General features: G+C 50.3%; 1 protein-coding gene across 2 annotated transcripts in view; it reads left to right on the top strand.

The window, feature by feature from the left end:
• PRKCB (protein kinase C beta) overlaps positions 1–21,422 on the top strand; it is a 331,943-nt gene that overhangs the window by 238,087 nt on the left and 72,434 nt on the right. For both annotated transcript variants that reach the window (XM_066383413.1, XM_066383412.1), the window contains exons 8-9: positions 1,816–1,912; positions 11,648–11,794. In XM_066383413.1, coding sequence (XP_066239510.1) covers positions 1,816–1,912; positions 11,648–11,794 — 244 coding nt within the window. The remainder of the gene's footprint in view (positions 1–1,815; positions 1,913–11,647; positions 11,795–21,422) is intronic.

The raw sequence follows: 21,422 nt of genomic DNA, 5'->3' as shown, positions 1-21,422 counted from the left end.
TGCCACACAAACTTTACTATGACTTCCATTTGTGGAAATTCCCAGAAGTCCCTGCTGTGCGGAGAACACCTGCTCTTGACTTCTAGCAAAGAAGTCACAGATGTTCTCCCGTCTTTGTGTTTCTTTCGGTAATGCCAGTGGGGATTTCCTGGAAGGAGAGGTTTGAATATTAAATGTGGAGGCTCTGATGGTCATCTCTGCTTTGAGTCACCTAGCCCCTATTTTTAGAAGCTGCTGAGGCCCTGGCCGGTTGGCTCAGTGGTAAAGCGTCGGCCTGGCCTGTGATGTCCAGGGTTTGATTGGCAGTCAGGGTACACAGGAGAAGCACCCATCTGCTTCTCTTCTTGCTTCTCTCTCTTTCTCTCTCTCTGTCCTTCTCCCACAGCCATGGCCCCTTGGAGCGAGTTGGCCCCAGATAGTTGAGGATGGCTCCATGGCCTCCACCTCAGGTGCTAGGAAGAGCTTGATTGCTGAGCAACAGAGCAACAGCCCCAGATGGGCAGAGCATCGCCCCCTAGTGGGCATGCCGGGTGGATTCCAGTTGGGGCACATGCAGGAGTCTGTCTCTGCCTCCTCTCTTCTCACTGAATTAAAAATAAAAAAGAAGAAGATGTCTAAGATACTTTGTGAATGGGAGAAAAAAAAATGTGATGACAATTGTAAATTTTGGTGAGGAAGCCTGTTTTGGGAGTGAGGAGTTTGGGCTCTCTTTCCCGCCTGCTGACTGGCACGTCTGTGGAATGTCACTTTCCCTTTCCCACTCCCATCTCGTTGACTAGGTGTAAAACTCTTGGTGGTCAGAAAAAAACAACAACAAAGCCATTGTGTTCATTTATAATAACATCAGTGGTGATGGCGAGGTGCCTTTTATCGAACGCTGGCTCAGTGCCAGGCACTGTGCTTATCATTTTCACATACATCACATCCCGCTTCACAATAATCCCGGGAAAAAGAGGCTTCGGTTCCAATTAAGGACGAGAAAACAAATCAAGACTCAGGGAGGCTAACCCACGTAGCCGAGGGTATCCTGGGCGGCAGAGACCGAGGTGAGACTCCGACCCAGACACAGTTTGACTCCAGGGCTCGCGTCCCTAACCACAAGGGACTCCATTTCTCCAGAGGATGGGCGCTTGGGGAGGGCTCCCACAGAGAACCGCAGCACCCTGGGGTGAAGTCCACAATCACCCCGACGCCCGCCTGCCCGGCCGGCATGCTGCCGGTGTGCGTGAAATTGGAGAGCCGCGAGAGCGTGAGGGACTGCGTCGTCATGGGCATCCGTGTAGCGATCTTTCACAGGAAGAGAACCCTTCATGGACGGGAAATGGGGGGAAGCTTGGAGTAATGAATGGTGTGATTAAGACAGTTGTGTGGCTTGGGGGGGTGGGGAGAGAAACGGAGAACCTTGCGTCCTATAAGCGCGGAAGGCACATTTTTCTGATGTCCGTAGAATAGTTACAGAAATAAAAATAGGCGGCAGACCTGGCTATATACACACACACCAAAACAAAAAAAGCCCTCGACCTGTGGTGGCGCAGTGGATAAAGCCTCGACCTGGAAATGCTGAGGTCGCCAGTTCGAAACCCTGGGCTTGCCTGGTCAAGGCACATATGGGAGTTGATGCGTCCAGCTCCTCCCCCCTGTCTCTCTCTGTCTCTCTCTCTCCTCTCTAAAATGAATAAATAAAACAAACAAACAAAAGCCCTCGATGTGGTATTCAAAGTAGAGCTTTTCCTAGGCCCCCTTCTCTTATTCTAAGCAACAAAATGCCGTGAAGCCGAGTCACGGGGTTTCTCCCGGCCCCTTGTCTTCCCGTAGGTTCAAGCTGCTGAGTCAGGAGGAGGGCGAGTACTTCAACGTGCCCGTGCCGCCCGAGGGGAGCGAGGGCAACGAGGAGCTGCGGCAGAAGTTCGAGGTGAGATGCCCGTCTCTCTGCGTCGCCGGGCGCCGGGGGAACCCTTGCCTCTGTGCTGTTTTCCCCCACGTAGGGCGTGCTGTCTCCCAAGGCCTTCATGACCCTGGGCCTTTGCCGTGCATGTTGTGTCTCCCAGAAAACTCCTATGGAACCTTCAAGACCCTAAGGAAATGTTCCCTGCCTTCCGGTCTTCATGCAGTTTCAGACCTTTGTCTCGGAAGTGCTCGTTCACAAGCCTAGGTTGTGTCGGTGGTGGCTTGCAGCTGGGGTGGTCATGCAGGAGGGTCAAAGTGGACAGAGTCGTGGACTATTTTGGAGGCTGCTGAGTCAGCGGGGTTTGGTGAGGGGTGGAATCTGGATTTGCGTGTATTGGCAGGACGGTGCTGTGTGTTGAGAGATGGCGCTGACTGTGCTGGTCACTCCGTGAATTTTGGGTGTGTCCCTAAAGAATAAGAGCCCTGACTTTGGCTCTGACCTTTGGTCCTAGTGCTGGCTGTGCCTCTGTCTCAGAAAAAAAAACAACCTTCCCTTCTGTGGGGCCAAATGAATAGAAGTGTCACCGGTCTGTAGGAACATCCCGGTTACAAAGAGAACGTTTTTGGGAAGGTGGGTTTGAGTTCTTTCTATTACTTGTGTCCTGAGCGATGTCAAAGCGGCTTCACGAGGGAAAACATAGCTTTGTTCACGCACACTCCGCATGCCGAGTCTGACGGGAAAATGACCAGTTCTAGATAAGCCGTGATGGTTTACGGGCTCTGAAAAAATAAGTGTGAAATAGTGAAAACAAAACAGATGACTGCCATTGTTAGTCATCAGCTCATCACACAAGCAAATAAAAAAATATACGACCAAGTAAAGTGTTGTGGAAGAGAGGTCCATGGTACTTGGAGGACGTAAGAGGGAAATGTGACCTTGCTGGAGAGCACAGGGATGATGTCATTAAGGAAACAACAGTGGAAGTTATTCAAGGAAGGAAGTAGAAAAACATTCCATTCAGTGAGGACAGCATGTGCAAAGGGCCTGCGGTGAGGAGTTACAGCAGCTATGTGAGCCTGACAGAAAGGCAGTGTGGGGAGAGCAGGGAGAGCCAAGAGGGAGGTCAAGTAAGGCTGGGGAGGCAGGTGGCAGACCAGATGGAAGGGCTGTGCTGGCCTCAGCGAGGCTACTGCCTTTCTTTCCAGGGCCATGGTAGTTTCCCCTGAACTTGACCGAAATAACACTTGAATGTTGACCCTTGTCTGGAGCCTGTGCCCTCCACAAAACCTGGACCATGGGCAATGGTTCTGACCCAGTGGGGTATCGTGTTTTGGAAACAAGTGGCCTAAGCATGCTGGCCTTGAGTTGACGAGTCGTTCTCCGCCGAACTTGGTAGCTGAGGGCCATTCTCGTATCCTGGCACAAGACCGAAGGAGTTGATGGAAGGACTTCCCGAGCCCAGGAGAGCTCAGGACTGGACGCTGTTCGATAAAAACAAGTCCTTCCGGAGAACATTTCCATCTCCTTCCCGCTCCCTCCTGGTGATGTGTCCCTTTGCAGCTGTGTTACAGTGTATCGCTGGGGGAGAAAAAAAACAAAACAAAACGAAAACAAGGGCGGTATTTTCTTGTATAAAAATGAAGTCTCAATTTTGCAAAAATGATTTCTTCTGTCCTAGCACAGCGGGGGGCCGGGGGACATTTCAGAACACCAAGGAACACGCTTCCTACGTGAGCAGAGAACAGGTGTCTGCTCCAGGTTCTGGCTTGAAGTATCGGGCTGCGTTGTCCGTGTGGAACCAAGCGTGTCCCCTTCCTTGTAGCCGGATCCCGCAGGTGCTCTGGGCGCCTGGACTGCAACCGCTCCGGGCCGTCGTTGTTGATTTTAAACAGGTCTCCAATTTGTTCTGAGACACTGAGGAATTTCAGTTGACCCTGAATGTGAGAAATGTGTAATCCCGGTGTGATAACCAGTTAGCACCCCGAAGGACTCAGAAATGACTTTCAAGTCTCTTACCTGGAGAAGTTTGGGAGTGACGGTAAAATCGAGCTGTGGGTGTTAGAGTCGTAGAATTTCACGGTCGGGCGAGCGGGGTGTGCAGTTGCCACATGGGGTACATTTCTGGAGGTCAGAGGGGGGCTCCGTTGGGAGCTTTCTTATGACTGTGGGCTTGCTGATGGGCCAGGGAAAGCAAAGGCACCATTTTGGATGGTTCAGAATAGGTTTTTGGACATTTTTTTTTTCTAAAAAAAATTTCTCAGATTCTAAAACATTTCATAAAATGCTGACTATATGCCATTTATTACTTTAAGTGCTTTAGCAATATTAACTCATTTAATTCAGTCCTCATGACAGCTCTGAATGATAGATACTCTTATCCTTTTTTTTTTTTTTTTTTTTTTTTTTTACCAATAAGACTGAGGCCCAGAGAGGCTAAACCACTTTCTGACGTCCCACAATGGGTCACTGTCCTGCTTTGAGTGTCCCCAGCAGCAGACTGTAAGGAGGCGAGGGCATGTGGTTTCTTTGGAGGGCAGTCCGGGGACCCCGGAAAGCAGGTCCCCCCCCCCCCCCCGTGGGCAGCTGGGGTCTCATCCCGCAGGGGGCTGGTGTGTGCTGCAGGGTTTTCTAGTCGAGGGACAGGACGCTGAAACTCCGCCTGCTCCTTTCTGTTTGTGGCCGGGAGCTGCTTGCAGGGGAATTAACTCGCCAGCACTTCCAACGCGCCCTGCCCCTGGACTGTGCTTACCCAGGCACCCAGGAGATGGGCGCACAGGCAGGCCACGGCTGTCCCGGATAGCAGCCCGGTGTCAGGAGGAGTGAACCGCAGGGTCTTGGCGGGACACATGGGACTGCATCTGTGCAGTGTTGCCCCTTCTACTGTTTTTCCACTGCCAATTTGTAGACCGGTGCTGGTCTGCGGAAGAGTGAACCACCCTGATGTCGTATGAAGATTACAGAGTCTATAATCATTGGGTTTATACGAAATTTCTGACCGGCGGTTGAAAACCACTGACCTATTCTATGCCGGTGGTTTCAGAGCCAGGCTGCTTGGCTTCGAATCCCAGGCTCTGCCCACTCCTCACTGAGTGCCACCGACAATTTACTTGATAGCTCTGAGCTTTTGAGTTCTCCGTCTGTAAAATGGAGGCTCAAGGCTTCTTACCTCGTAAGGTCGCGTGAGGATTGAATGACGTAATACGCTTAGAACAGAGTCCGGTGTGTCATAGCCTTGAAGTGTCCGGTTGTCATTATGATCAGTTCCCTTTGGGATAAATACAGCTCGGGACGTGCGCCCGGCTTGGAAAGGGCTGCCTGTGGGTCAGGGAACATCTCCTGGGGACTCGGAGCCATCAGAAGTCCCTACCGCCACCGGCTTGGTCGGGCGCGTTGTGGGAGCCCCTTGCAGGGGTGGGGATGGCAGAGGAGTCCAGCTTAAGCCGGGAAAGGCCTTAGGTATCTGAAATGAATCCCCGGAGGCAGGCTGCTGGGGGGGCCTTCACTCTGCCCAGCACACACAGCCTGGAAACAGGCTCAGAAGTGCAGCTTTCTCTGTAAGCACCCAGGTCTAGGTAGGCCTCCAAATCCCAGACGAGGAGAGGTGACCGTGAGTGTCTTCGTCTCTGAAGGCAGAGTCAGCCCAGCAAGATGGAGGAGGAGGATTTTAACCAGGAGCCTCCGTTCAAAAACGTTTGCTTTGATGGAGCACCTGCTAGGCAATGAGGTTATTGGTATCAACCAGTGGTCATTGGCACGGATTCAACGGGAACCTGGGGTGCAGAGAAGAAGGAAACTGGATTTGGTGTAAAGAGCTACACAGTGATGTCGTCTGCTCTGCTCTGCTCAGCAAGATCTCTTTGGTGGTTCAGCTCCAGCCCCAGGGAGTCTGCCGTGGAAAGTAGATGCTCCTAGCGCCCCGCGAGCCGGCTTTTATATAAGACAGAAGTCCCCGCCCCTGGCCCCTGATTGGTTTTCCCTCATGCAAATAAGAACTCAGAATCCTCACAGTTTGATTGGTCTAAAGGCACTGTCCTGATTGGTCAGAATAGGGCCTCTCTGGCTTGGTCTGAGCTGCACAGCTCTGATTGGATGGGGAGAGCCACCATCCCATTGGTCGAACTGGGACTCCTCCAAGAACTCTTTTATAAGAGTGAGCTCATGGCCGAAACACAGTTCAGTGCAGTTTGCAGTTTGCTTGAGAGGTCCCTGTACATAAATGGCGGCTAGGCTCTGTTTTGGGTTTGTTTGTTTGTGAGCCCCGTTAGCTACCAGGAGCCCATCTGAGTACATGTCTTTTTTCCTTAGGATTCACACTGGGGACTTTCAGGGGGACACAGGACAGAGTGTTTGTCCTCCAAGGCTCATGTACCGGGGTCACAAACTCACGTTTTCAGGAGCCAGGCAGATAAGAAGAAGGGGGAAAGCTTGGTGTAAGACAGCAGGGCATGTGGGAAACTGTGGTAACCTATAGAGGGCGTGTCCCATCCAGAGACACCAAGCCTTACTGGATGGGCCCAGTGTTGCCAGATCTATAGTCGTGCTCCCTTAGATGTGGGCGGTATGTCCAAGACCCCCAGTGGATACCTGAAACTTGATCATACAAAACCCTATATATACTGTGTTTGTTCACATACATACACACATTTCCCATTGTTCTCACATGGTGGAAGGGATGAGAGAGCTCTCTTCAGGGTCTCTTTTATAAGGGCACTCATCCCATTCATGAGGGCTCCACCCTCATGAACTACTCACCTTGCAAAGCCCCCCACCCCAATGCTATCACACTGGGGGTCAAGATTTCAACATGAACTTTGTGGGCGGTGGCCATAGAACATTATAGGTTTATATAGCATGTATCTATGAGAAAAGTCACAATAGCAAACTGCAGTGAAGTATGGAGAGAGGACTTTTGGCCCCACATTCAGAGCAAAGCAGGGTCACCTGCAGGACTAAGGGATGAAGCTATTGGCCACTGGCTGCTCCTTGAAGGACAGAAAAAAAAATTTTCTTTAAGCCAAGTCATTCGGAGAAATTGGGGGGGCTATTGAGCTCCTCAGTCATGCTTCAGCTACAGGGCATGCCGGGACCCGCAGGTGGATGGGCATGCAAACCGAAGGGCTGGCACGGGGGCTGGGGACCAGGGACAGTCAGGACCGGGATCTTCACAGGTCGGAGAAGGGAGTGTGTGCATCGGAGGAGCCCTGAGTCAGCAAGGAGATGGTAGGGCGGGAAGGGGAGAGAGTATTTTGTTCCAGACAGCCTGGGAAGCAAAGCTCCGGGGGCTGGAAGGCGAGGTCTAGGGATGGTGGGAGGACGCGGCCCCAAACAGCAGTCCCCTTCTACCTTAGGCTCTAATGTTCATTCTCCCTGATCAGCTGAAGGTTTTAACTACCCCCTTTGTGCCAGTAAGCCCCAAATCTCTGTCTCTGCTCCATCTATTGTTTCTTAATGCCAGACCCACTTGGGCAACTGCTTACTGGGTATTTACACTAGGTTGGCCCAGACGCACTTCCATCTCAACATATCTTACTAGAAAATAACTTGGCCAGGTTTGTCTCCAGCAGTTTTGTTAGTAGCCAGAAAGGGAGGTAACCCAAACACCTGTCCGAGGGAGCAGGGCTGAACACAAATGATGAACATGACTCAGCAGTCCTCAGGAGCAATCCCCTGAGTCATGCAGCAGCCGGGGATGAATTTCAACAATGTTACAGCTGGGATGAATTTCAACAATGTTACCATGAGAGCCAAAGAAGCCAGATGCTAAAGGCAGCCTCTAAAAAGGAAGACTTGTTTCACTCTCCCAGTGCTTCGGTTCAAGTGTGGGTTTTCCACAGCCTGCACTGCTCCCCTTCTCTGCAGATACCGACCAGCTGTCCTACAATTTAATTCAATTCTGTCACCCATTACCTGGAGTTAGCACAGACCCCACAGGTGAAGGGAGCAGTCCCACGAGACTGCACCCACGTGAGGCTCCAATCACACAGAGTGGGTCTCAGGCCTCCCACTCTTCTGCCTGGCTTGGCCAAGACCCCCCCCCCCCCGCCCCTCAGGTTTGGTAATTTGCTATAATGGCTCACAGAAGTCAGGGGGCCACTTTTGTTAGACTGGCTGATGATGTGATAAAGGAGGTGAAGAAGGATACAGACGAACAGCTGGGTGAGGAGCTACACAGGCCCAGGAGGGTCCCAGGTGCAGGTGCTCTGTCCCTGTGGAGTTGGGGTACACCACCCTCCCGGCGTGGGGATGTATTCACCGACTCAGGAGCTCTGCAAACCCCGTTGTTTAGGGACTTCTCTGAGGCTTCATCATATAGGCGCTCTCAGTTATTAACTCGACGACTCCAGCCCCAAAAGGTGGAGGTGGACACTTCCAAGTATTTGGTCATGGTTTGGTCCTTCTGGGACCAGCCTCCACTTAGGAGACAGTCAGGAGCCCACGAAAGAGCCCCCTTATTAGGAAGAAGATGCTCCCATCACCCAGGAAATTCCAAGGGCTTTAGGAGCTCTATGCTAAGAACGAGGACCAAAGACCAAATACTAGAACAGAAGGTGCTCCTGGCAGCTGCTATCACCCGGGAAATTCCACGGGTTTCAGGAAAACTGGCCGGAGACCAACTATGTATGTCTTATGTCATATGCCTTGACCCCGGGTAGGTGAAGTTCAAGAACAAACAGAACTGACCCCTGAGGGCAGAGGTCAGGATAGGGGTTCCCTGTGTGGGGAGGAGCCCGCGAGACTTCCCGGGGGTGACGGAAGTGTTCTGTATCTTGACTGGGGTTTGGATTAGTTGCATGTATCCATTTGTCAACATTCACAGAACTAAACACCTTAGAATTAGGCATTTTACTGTATCTACCTCAGTCTTTAAAACCTGAGTTACAAAAAGAAAAAAAAAAAAAAGATGGCCTGACCAGGTGGTGGTGCAATGGATAGAGCGTCGGTCTGGGACGCTGAGGACCCAGGTTCGAAACCCCGAGGTCTCTGGCTTGAGCGCAGGCTCACCAGCTTGAGTGCAGTGTCGCTGGCTTGAGCCCAAGGTCGCTGGCTTGAGCCCAAGGTTGCTGGCTTGAGCAAGGGGTCACTCACTCTGCTGTAGCCCCCTGGTCAAGGCACATATGAAAAAGCAATCAATGAACAACTAAGGTGCCACAATGAAGAATTGATGCTTCTCATCTCTCTCCCTTCCTGCCTGCCTGTCCCTCTCTGTCCCTCTCTGTATCTCTCTTTCTCTCTCTCTCTCTCTCTCTCTCTCTCTCTCTCTAAGAAAGAGCAGTTGCTGCGTTGTCAGCATGACGAATGGAATGAAGACCATGGAGCCACACCCATGGGGAGACATGACCCTTGCCATTTTAAGCCACTGACTCTGAAATCAGACTAGCCCCCTCCCTCCTGGCCCACGCTCCCAAACCTGCCCCTCCTCCACTTCGCATCTCGTCTCCGTGGAAAGCACCCCGGTCTTCCCAGGTGCTCAGACAGAAGCTGAGCCTTCCTCCTGACCTGTCCACATGCAGCCCGTTACGTCTGTCTCCCGACTAGGGCACTTCATTCCGTCTGCCCTGCAGACGCCGAGGGCAGGACCCGCCATTTCTCACCTCGGTGACCACAGCCACTTCCGAATGGTTTCCAAACTGGCCTCCTCTGAATGGGTTTCTGCTGAACCCAGAGTGGCCTTCTCAGTGTGATAGGATGACCCCAGGCCCTCTGGGAACCCTGGGTGCTCAGAGTCAGCGCCAGCTTCCGGACGGGTTGGCGAGGTCCTTCTGACTCTCTGGCTGCCGCCCAGGCTCTGGCTGCTGCCCAGACTGTGTCTGCCGTGTGTGCTCTGTGCTCCGGCCGACACAAGAGCGCTTTAGTTCTTGGACTGTGTCTTGTTTTCTGCTCCATGAAGACTGTTTCTGCTGCTGACTCCAGTTCTTTACCAGGATAACTCCTCAGTGCAGTTTGGACACAGGGCAGAGGAATGGGCACATTCCAGTTCCTGCTGGAATGCAAGCTCGTTCAGTGTCTGTGTGTGCTTTGCTCTCTGGTGGCTCCTCAGAATCTAGGGCAGTTCCCGGCATGTAACAGGCACTCAATAAGTATTTCTTGAATGAATGAATGAATGAATGAATCTTCCCTGATAGTTGAAACCTTGGAAAGATTTTTGTTGCCTCTTTGTCTTCAAAAGACAAGTGAATAATGCAACAATAAGAATATCGACCATCCACCAAGCATCTACTAAGTGGCAGGAATAGTGCTGAGAACTTTGCAATACATTAATTAGTTCATGTTATGATCTCATTTTCTTAAAGAGGGTGCCTCTCTGTGCTGGGCAGCCCTCATGGAGATTGTTTTCCTAGTGGGAGAAGAAAGACAATAAATTAAGAAACATATAAATACCTGGCTTTTAAGGTGGTGATAAGAGATACAGAGAAAATGAAGTGAATAAGGGGGAGGGAGATTGCTGAGGGCTATTTCATGTCAGGCACTTAGGAAAGAGTTCTCTTAGAGGGGATGGAGCTCTAGGGGAAAGAACTTCAGGCGCAGGAGACAGCAAGTGCAAAGGCCCTGGGGCAGGAGTGTGTTTGGTGCTTTGAGAGAACAGCAATGAGGCCAGTGTGGTGGTAGCAAGGGGAAGGGGATGAAATCATCAGGTGCAGAGGGGTCAGGTGACCTGTGGCCTGTGATTGATTCTGTGAGACAGGGAGGTCTGGGAAGGTCGGGCACAGAAGCACAGAGAGCTCCGGATGGCACAGCTTATCCAGCTGGTCCCTTGCCCGAGTCGGGAGTCTAAGCTGCGCTCATAATGCCACAGTTTTCTCACGCCTGGAAGTACATCCAGTCACTAGGTCCTGGCGGCTGCAGGTCTCACTGCTGGGTCTCCCCTTCCCTCCTTGCTCGAGAGCCCTCCCTGCTGTCTGAGTCACCGTTCTGCTGCTCGCCTGAGAAGGTCCCTCCCCCATGGCACTGGGGACAGACAGGGGTCTCACCCATTCATTTATTCATTTATTCATTTAGCCAGAAACTATGTATATTAGTTGGCGGGAAATTGTGGAGAATGAGATGCAGTGTGTGTCCTCGCAGTGTTCAGTGCACCGGGGGAAACACGTGGATGGACATGTTATCATCCAGTATAAATGGGAAGTGAAAAGGATGCCAGGAGCAAATGAAGATACCTCGTCCAGACACAGGAAATCAGGGAGGGCTTCCCTGAGGAAGTGACACTGGGGGGCAACTAAGCTCATCCAAAGGCCCTGAATCTGGGTTGCAGAGAAGAAGGACCCTAAGAAGTGGTGAGATTGGAGAGCCAGGTAGGGCCCAATCATGCTAGGCCAAATTGGTTTTTGAGGTCTTTATCCTAAAAATTATGGGTCACCCCTGCAGTCTTTTAAGCAGGTGGCTGGTGACTGACTCGGTTGGCTGTGCGGAAGTGGGAGCTCCCTCTGGCTGCAGGTGAAGCCCAGAGTGGCGGGCACCAAGCTGGACTGTCCGTGGGAGAGGTGGTGACAGGTGCTGGCTGTAGGGGGAGGTGTAGAAAGAGGGTGGACTCTAGAGGTCGCGAGGAGCAGGAAGTGGCCGTTCCTGGTGAGAGGGGAGGGCTGTGGGAGCAGTGGAGGTACCCAGGATGGCCCCCAGGTCTCAGCCTTGTGGAGCCGACGTTGGCCAGGCTTTTCACAGGGCAGAGGCGGGGAGGAACCCCAGTGTGCGGTGTCTACGGGGGTCTTCCCTGCAAAGGCATCCTCGAGCCCTAACGGGGCGTCTCTGTGCTTCCCCCTCCAGAGGGCCAAGATCGGCCAGGGCACCAAGGCTCCGGAGGAGAAGACGACCAACACCGTCGCCAAGTTTGACAACAATGGGAACAGGGACCGGATGAAGCTGAGTGACTTCAACTTCCTGATGGTGCTGGGCAAAGGCAGCTTCGGCAAGGTACGGTGCGGCCGGGGCACGCCCGCTCCAGAGGAAAGGGCTAACCGGGCAGAGACCTTTGCTGTTAGCAAAGGGGGGGTTTACAGTCCATTGAGGGAGAGGGGGAGGAAGTAAATAGGTCTTCTCTACTGCGTGTAGGGCAGGGGTCCCCAAACTACGGCCCGCGGGCCGCATGCAGCCCCCTGAGGCCATTTATCCGGCCCCCACCGCACTTCTGGAAGGGGCACCTCTTTCACTGGTGGTCAGTGAGAGGAGCATAGTTCCCATTGAAATACTGGTCAGTTGGTTGATTTAAATTTATTTGTTCTTTATTTTAAATATTGTATTTATTTCAGTTTTGTCTTTTTACTTTAAAATAAGATATGTGCAGTGTACATAGGGATTTGTTCATAGTTTTTTTTATAGTCCGGCCCTCCAACGGTGTGAGGCACAGTGAACTGGCCCCCTGTGAAAAAAGTTTGGGGACCCCTGGTGTAGGGGATGCTGAGGGCAAAGACTAGCAAGCTGTGCTGCAAACACATCAGAAGGGGGCCCACTTAGACTGTCTGAGGAGGGGACATACAGACTGAGCCCTGAGGAGGAGAATGAGCCAGCTGTGCATTCAGAGAGCTAAGTGAGAGCAGCATGTGCAAAGGTCCTGGGGTGGGGGTGGGGCTTCACACATTCCGGGCACCATGAGCAGGTGGTGGAATGTGGCACCATGGGGGCCAAGATGTCATGAATGAGGGAGAGGTAGTCGGGTGTGAGGTTGCAGAGACGGGCAGGGCCTGGTCGTACACAGCCTCTTGCGAGTTGTGATAGGGAGTTTGGATTGTATTCTCAATGAGTGCCGTGGGGAGCCGCTGGAAGTTTTTAAGCAGAGACGGAACGTGATCAGGTTTGCCTCTTGGAAAAGTTTGCTCCTGCAGCCGAGAACGGAGCCAGCTCCTTTCACCGAGCCGCACAGTTGGAAAGGGTGACCCTGGGACTCGTTCTGTGGTTCCGGATACGGTTATAGACCCCGGGGGGTGCCGTCTGACTGCAGCTGAGATGGTGTTATAAGCATTCCTGACTTGTGTAGTATTGATCTGAGCCGTTTCATCCCTTTGTGTGCCGCAAACATGTCTAGGATAAATCTCCTACCCTGAACTCAGATGGGCAAAAAAATACACATTGCTTCTCCATTCCCTGGAGTTCCAGAGAAAATATGAGAGTGGCCCTTGGGTTCCTCTCCCCTGGCTCGTGCCCCGGGCCGCATAATCGATGAGTGAGTCCTGACATGTGCTTCTCCAAAGCACGTCACCCACCGACTTGTCCTCGCTGCCTCTTCACCGATGCGACCCTGACCCGGACCATATACGGCACCTGGACCACTGCGGGCGCCCCTGAGCGGTGTCCCTGCTTCCACACGTGTGACCTGTAGCTCCTGTCCCCCCCACTGGGCGGCCGACGTGACCCCGCGCACCAAGTGGTAATCCTTCATCACCCCCTGGTTTCGCCACGCCGCGGTTTTCCACCGGCGTGCTTTTACACGCCGCGGCCCGCCGTTAACATCCGGCGGCCTCGCGAGGCAGACAGACGCATCCCCTTCCAGGGAAGACCTTGGCGGGGCCGTCGCTGTCCCCTTCCAAAGGTTTGGAGATGATCTCGGGGGTCATCTGTTGACCCCTGCCCTCCCTCAGGTCCGCTGTTATCAGACCTGGCCCAGAAAACACGTGCTCTGGGGCGCCGCGGTCGTTGGTGAACTAAGACCTGTGGGGGACGCAAGGGAGAGAGCCAGCGGGAAAGCCACTGAGAGCCGGAGGAGGGAGCCCTGGGTCAGAGCCGTTTTCTAGGAGAACTGTGGGGGGAGCCGGCTCTCCCGGGCAGGGGAGTGGGTGCACCTGCAGGCGTCCTCCTACGAGAGTGGGGCTTCTTGGCTGGCTGGTCTGGCTTCCTTGGGGTTCATGCCTTCTAGAACTTTTGTCCTCCATGTTTCAGCCCAACGCTCTATCCACTGTGCCACCGCCTGGTCAGGCTAGAACTTTTGTTACAGAGTGTTCAGATGTATACATTATTCCCTTATTGAATGGATGTTTTTTCTTTTTTTAAAATATTGTAGTTTTTATTCTCATTCTCAGTTTCTGATGCTTCCGTGAGCCACGGACTCCCGCTTTGCCGGACATGACACTTTTCCGGAATTTACCTCCGGGGATTTCGTGTGATTACCGGAGTTATAGGATCAAAAGTGAGGGACCTTTTTCTTTTTGTACACATGTTTTTATTTGAGAAGAAGCTGTTTGAACAGAATGAGGTAGAAACAGAGGAATGCAAATATGAGAAAACTTAGAGTCTGAGAACAACTCGGAAGATGAGAATATCACAGCTTTGGCCTCCATGAGGGCTGCCCAGCACAGAGAAGCACCCTCTTTAAGAAAATGAGATCATAACATGAACTAATTAATGTATTACAAAGTTCTCAGCACTCTTCCTGCCACTTAGTATTCATGGTTTCTACCCTCACTGAATCCCCCCCCCAACATTTTAGTATGGAAATATATATATACATATATTTTTAGTTCAGAAAAGTTGGAAGAATGATACAGTGATCATCCACAATACTCCTCACCTTGATTCTGCAGTTAACGTGGGGCCACACGGGCTTTATGACACATCTGTCCATCTGCGTGTCACTAGGTTAACCTGTTTTGTTGCGGTCCAGCTGCAAAGAGTCTATTATGGGGTCCTCGAACGGGAAAAGATATGGAATTGAAATAAATGATAGGGACTTAAAGATATATATATATAGACACACACACACACACACACACACACACACACACACACACATACACAGACGGGTTCAGGAGGACACCACGGCAAACAGTCTCTACTGTTCCTTAGCCATAACGTGCCTGCTCCCAGAAACACATCCACTTTTATTCATAGAAAAAATGTGGTCCGTCGCAATTCAATTAGGTTTCCAAGGCAACTCAAAGACAACTCCCACCATACCATCCAAATCTACTTTACACTAATAAGAAACTATCTTCCACCCTCCTCCGGAGAACACGGGTGAGACAAATGAGAATCAGGTGTAGCTCTTTGTTAACTAGGCAAATGAGGTGGGGTTTGGGCCCAGCACCTCTGTCCAGATTGCAAAAATACCCTGTTTATTTATTCGGTCCCCAACATATCCCCCTTTTTATTTTTATTTTTTAAAACTTCAATTTGTGTGCTGTGATTCATACTCATCTGAATTCCCATGCATCCGATGTGGAGGCAGACTGGAAAACTATAAAAGAAACAACAAAATTGAAATAACCAATGCTAACAGATACTATAACAAGTATCCTAATACAATTAAGTGATTAAAGCTTATTAGATTATCAAGCAAATTTTTAACTAATACAACAGGATCTATAATAAAATTCTTACAGTCTTAAATGTCCTTAACATGTTAATGTAATTTCACCAAGTTCATGTTGACACCATCACTGCTTTTCATTATTTGTAAATGTAACCCAACCCCACTTCAGTCTGAGAACTGTCCCAAGGAGCGGGAGTCACACACATTCAGGAAAAGTCCACAAGGCACTGCAGTTATGGTCACATTGCCACACTTTGCAGCTAGAGTCCAAGTCCCAGTGACCACTGCTTCTAGCTGGTAACAATTCAGGTAGACTGGAGAAGCCATCTGCAGCATGTATGGAGATGGAGCTTCTGTTTTAGAGATGAACCCAGGGTGCTTTCCCTGGAGCTCTGCAATGGTGAAGAGAACCTTGGGATACACTGTGCTGGGTGGCAGAGGTAAATTCATCTAAATTAGGAGCAGGTCTGAGCCTAAAATAGGCATGGGGCATTAAGGCAGGAGGAGTAAAGGAAACACTATATATTAAACAAAGCAGCAGAAAATAAAGACTATCAACACCCACAGAGATCTTCGAGGGATGAATAAAAATCCAAATATTCAGGCAAGGCATTGTAAGTAGCCCCTCGTGTCCACAAGAAATGAGATCAGTTTACCTGCCACTTGGAAGAAATACCCAGGCTCATCCATGGAGAAATGAGATGGGGCTGATGGCCCAGGGCACCTTTAGCCTTCAGTGGCAAGTCCCAGCAGGCTGGGCAAGGTCAGGTCACAGGTGGCTGGAGCAGGGCTGGAAGAGACTGAACCCTCCCTTAGAGGAGTGAGGGGGCAGCTTACCTTCCAGTGTCCCTTCTTCCCACAGCAAAGGTATGGCCTTGGTGGGGGCCGAGAAGCCTGGCAGGCTTTAGCTCAATGACCTTCCTTTCCACTTTTGAAGCAGGGCCCTGATGAGTCCTATGAGGCCCCTTTGGGGCATTGGAGCCTTTAAGGATGTGTGCCAGGAGCTGGTATTTTTCCTGATCTCTTTTGGGCTTTGTCTGCCTTTTCTTTTCCTCTTGGTCATTACAGACCTCAGAAGCCATGCTCAGAAGATCTCGCTGAGGGTTTTGAGAGTCCACATCTGCCTATATAAACCCTTTCTGTACATCTGGAGCTATTCAGAAAGAGATAAAACAGTGTTACTAACTGGATCAAATAAAAGAGGGTAGAAGTTTGCAAAAGAAAGAGGCCTGGCATCTCCTGTACATCAGCATTCAAAAGAAATTCTTCAAAGTAAATAGATTTGCAGGAGTTCCAGGACCTGACCCCCTCCTCCCCGTTTTTTTACAATTGACCTTTAAGCATTTATTGAGTACATTTCACAACACCTTGACCTCAAAAACGGCAAGAAACACCCATCTGAATGCCAACCTCCAACAAAATACAGCAAATGCACTTTCAAGCAACATTCCCACACCCATCAGAACACTTCTACCCAATCAGTCAACAGACAATTCAAAGAGTAAAAAAAAAACTTACACCTTTGTTAAGCAAATCCACCCTGCTTCAAGCTTTGTAGCTGCAGCAACTTTAGCTTGGAGCAGTTTGGCTGAATTAGGAAGTCTTTAGGATCTAGGTTTCATTTTATTTAAATTTTAATGAGTGTGCTTTACTTGTTCTAATTAAATTTTTTTTTTTTTAATTTGTAGGGATGATATTTTATTTTTACAATATTAGAGCCGGCATTTCCAATTTTTGCATGCATAAACTTAATTCAGGCCTTGAAAACAGACACCTTTGGACATTAAACAGAGACTTCACACACAAATCAAGAGTGAAATCCGGGATTTTAGAGATTAGAATGTGGCCTGCTTGATCTTACTAAGGGCTATTTTAATAGCAATGTGGTAAGGAGGATAAATACTAAACAGAAATCTCTCTTGAAAAATCTCAAGTCGGCCGTATGAGATTTTTGTTCAGGCATGTCCAAACAGGCTTTGCCTTCGCCCTCTTTCCAGGCACGGAACAAGAAAGAAATAAAATGATAGCTTAGAGAAAGTTAGAGAATAATGGGAAAAAGCTATAATTTCCCCAAACTCATATCTTTTTATTTACTAAATCCCAAATTCTAATAGCTGCTGCAACTGGCGGCCTAGACTAATCATGCCGAGTGGTGGGCCACCGAAAGCCTCCGCCTCAACCCCAGCTGTTCGGCAGACCTAGTTTACCAGGGTTGGGGGGAGGCTTCCCCGTTCACCTCCCTGCTTTACCTCCCCCTGGGCTGCAGCCTCCGTCAGTCTGGGCCCAACCCAGCTGCCGCATTGGAAACAAGATTCACAGGCAGAAGTATTTCCCTGACCTTCTTTCTTTTGTTTGTCCTGCCTTTTATCAAAAATTCTTGGAATCCTCACCTTTAGGGATGTGGCAAAAGCAGGACCTTGCATGTATGAAGTCCCAACATCAGTGCATATTCTGATATAAACTTCTTTTTCTATCACTATTCTTTTCACTGCCGGAATCAGCCGTGAAACAAATTCTTGATATTGCTGCTCATCAGGACTTCACCTAATATTGCTGAATTCCTCCATTTTTTACCCTGCATCTCGAGCCTGATCCAAAGCTTGTTGGAGAGGGGATCTCCAAGGGTCTGAGACAAAGACTTTGGGAGCAGAGAGCTGTGGAGGCACAGAGTTTAAAATGGCCACAGCTGTGATAGTCTCGTCTCCCGAGTTATTCTCAGACTCCGAGTTTTTCTCATATTTACATTCCTCTGTTTCTACCTCATTCTGTTCAAACAGCTTCTTCTCAAATAAAAACATTTGTACAAGAAGAAAAAGGTCCCTCACTTTCAATCCTACAACTCCCATATTTATTTTTCTCCCGAATTATTTCTTATTATACTTTCTCACCAAACTCTACTTAAAAACTTCACTCTCTAAAATCTTTTTTTTTTAAATAATTTTTATTTATTTATTTATTCATTTTAGAGGGGGGGGGGAGAGAAAAAGAGAGAGAGAGAGAGAAGGAGGAGGAGCAGGAAGCATCAACTCCCATATGTGCCTTGACCAGGCAAGCCAGGGTTTTGAACCGGCAACCTCAGTGTTTCCAGGTTGACGCCTTATCCACTGCGCCACCACAGGTCAGGCTCTAAAATCTTTATACTTACTTCGTGTGACTTTATTATTATACTCTTCCCCCAAACTCTACTGAAAAGCTTCACTCTCCAGAAGCTTTATACTTACTTCGTGTGCACACTTCTGGGGAGTTCCATCACCTCTCCTCTTTCCCTTATTCGATGGCCACACGTATGGGTGCCAATTGTCGCGGTCCAGCCACGACGAGTCTATTACGGGGTCTTTGAACAGGAAGAGGTATGGAATTGAAATAAATGATAGGGACATAAAGATACACACACACACACACACACACACACACACACACACACACACGAGTTCAGGAGGACGCCACGGCAAACAGTCCCTACTCTGTTCCTTAGCCTTAAGGTCCCTGCTCCCAGAAACACATCCACTTTTATTCATAGAAAAAATGTGGTCCATCGGAAATTCAATTAAGTTTCCAAGGCAACTCAAAGACAACCCCCACCATACCATCCAAATCTACTTTACACTAATAAGAAACTAGCTTCCAGCCTCCTCCGGAGAACACGGGTGAGACAGATGAGAATCAGGTGTAGCTCTTTGTTAACTAGGCAGGTGAGGTGGGGTTTGGGCCCAGCCACCTCTGTCCAGAGTGCAAAAATACCCTGTTTATTTACTCGGTCCCCAACACCGTTTCTCATGCATTTCAGAGCAAGTTGGGGATACAGGCACAGTGGCCCCCTCGACTCTTCAGCGTACGTGTCATTACACCAGAATTCGCTGTTTTTGACCACTGTCAGGTCAAACGTTGGTACAGTGAAGAGCACAGATAAGTCCGCTAGCCTGTGCATATTGAAAAACGCACACTTTGAAACCCCATGGGGGTGGACACATGAATAAAAGAAAAAACAGTCACACAGCTCTAACGGGCTGCTGCGTTGACGAGTGGCACGAGGTCCCGCGGGAGCTGAGCCCGGGAAGGTTCCCCTAGCAGAGCCCAGGGCGCGCTCGAGCTAGACCGAGGGGACCAGCTAATACGCGAGGAGTCCCTGAAGATCTCCGAATGTCTCCTCTCTCCCTCTGGCCGCACCCCCGTCCAGGCTCGGCAGAGCTGCGTGGCAGCCGGGACGCCTGAGCTCCTTTGTTAGCCGGGCTGCATGCTGTAGCCCCGCCCTCCCTCCCTCCCCCGATGTGTACCGGCTCATCGGCACCCTGTTCCAGGACGGGGTGGGTGTTCCCGGCCTCGCCCACACTCCCCATATGGTGGTTCAGGGGCCCGGGCTCTCTCCATCTCGCGTGCCTCCGTGGGTCTCTGTGGCCTTGATTTCTGTCTGCATGCCGAGGGCGGGCGTGTGTGTGTGTGTGTGTGTGTGTGTGTGTGTGTGTGTGTGTGTGGAGGAGGCACAAGTTGCTTCTTACAAGTCTTTGGTTTGGAGAAAGAGAAATGATTTTAAAAAAATTAAAATGAAATGGAATTAGAACAAAGTCTTCATTTGAACGTGGCACCCATCGCTTTTGCCTCCCCGGTGTTAGAGTTTAGTCAGACGGCCGTGCCTCGGGGCGAGCCTCCGGCCAGGGGCGCTGGGAGAGCAGTTTAGGTGGGGAAAGCCAGGGGTCTCAGCCACACTCCCTACTCTCAGCTTCTGCTGGAGTTTTTCCTGGGGACCCGAGAGAACTTCTGACCTTCCCCTTTAGAACTAACTCCCAATGTATCCCATCTCCCCCCCCCCCTTCCGCGCGCGCGCACACACAGAAGACGTCAAGCTCTTTTCCTCTCGGTGATATTTTCCTGTGTTCCAATCGGGGAACATTCCAGGGGTGGGTGCTGCTTTTCTTGAAGCCTAGCAAAAGCGAGGAATAGATCAAGTAGGAAGAAGTGAGTTTCTGAAATTAAAAGAAAAAAAAAGGGGGGGGGAGCTTTTAAAAGAAACTGGGCGGCCCAGGAGTGACATGCATCGCGTCAGGAAGCCCCACTTCAGGCCTGTTGCCCAGTGTACCTCTAAGATGCTGTGAAATCAGAAGCCGAGGGGTGAGAACAAAAACTTAAGCTTTTGGCTCAGCGGTAGAGCGTCAGCCCGGCGTATGGAAGTCCCAGGTTCGATTCCCGGCCAGGGCACACAGGAGAAGCACCCACCTGCTTCTCCACCCCTCCCCCTCTCCTTCCTCTCTGTCTCTCTCTCTTCCCCTCCCGCAGCCAAGGCTCCATTGGAGCAAAGTTGGCCCAGGCGCTGAGGATGGCTCCATGGCCTCTGCCTCAGGCGCTAGAATGGCTCTGGTTGCAATGGAACAATGCCCCAGATGGGCAGAGCATTGCCCCCTGGTGGGCATGCCAGGTGGATCCCTGTGGGGCGCATGTGGGAGTCTGTCTGCCTCCCCGCTTCTAACTTTGGAAAAATACAAAACAAACAAACAAAAATCTTTAACCTTCTCAGCTCAGGCTTGGGGGCCTGCTTGTCACTAAGCATGCCACTGAGGGTGAGGGTGGGGCCCCTTCCACTGGGACCCTCCTAAGAGACATGGAACCTTGTGTGCTGCTCTCCAAGGTGCTGACACACATTCCTTGAGCTCAAAATTCAGACTGTGTGGCAGGGTTGAGCCCAGCCTTGGCCAAGTTTCCGAAGTATTAGTTATTCATGCAGCTGTGTATTTTTTTAAATTTTTTAATGCCATACAGATAGCAGCTTTATACTATCTTAAGTATTTTTCTTTCAGTTGATTTAGTTGACTTCCTTTTTTTTCTTCCTAGCATTGCCTGAAGCAATGACTTAGATGAGACCCACAGGCTTGACCTGCCTGTTATATATTCATTCTAATGAGCTTTCGAAGAGCTTATTAAAAGGAAAGTAATTTTTGTCTTCATACTGCTGCTGGTCCAGGGACCGCATTTTGTGAAAAATCATCTTAAGGTCTTCCGCTCACAATGACCATTTGGCATTTCAGTGACTGTGGTATTTCTCAGAACACGAAGTGTTTTCGCTACAGGTTTTGTTCGTTTCTGGAAGGGACAGAGCATCTCTGATCTTTTCTGTCCCCGTATTCTTTCCTCAAGGTGAGGGGCACACTCAACATTTCCTGTACCTTTAAGAATCTTTCCTGTGACCTTGACCTTCCCTTCTCTGTCCTTTATTCCTTGACTCCATCCAGAGACTCAAGCCGCTGTTTTCAGGTTTGCAAATGTTCACTTCCTGCCCACGCCCCTCCTTTGGCACTGTGACTTCTGCCC

This window comes from Saccopteryx leptura, chromosome 4 (genome assembly GCF_036850995.1).
Source record: "Saccopteryx leptura isolate mSacLep1 chromosome 4, mSacLep1_pri_phased_curated, whole genome shotgun sequence".
NCBI classification, from domain to species: Eukaryota; Metazoa; Chordata; class Mammalia; order Chiroptera; family Emballonuridae; genus Saccopteryx; species Saccopteryx leptura.
This window is presented reverse-complemented; position numbering and strand designations above follow the sequence as displayed.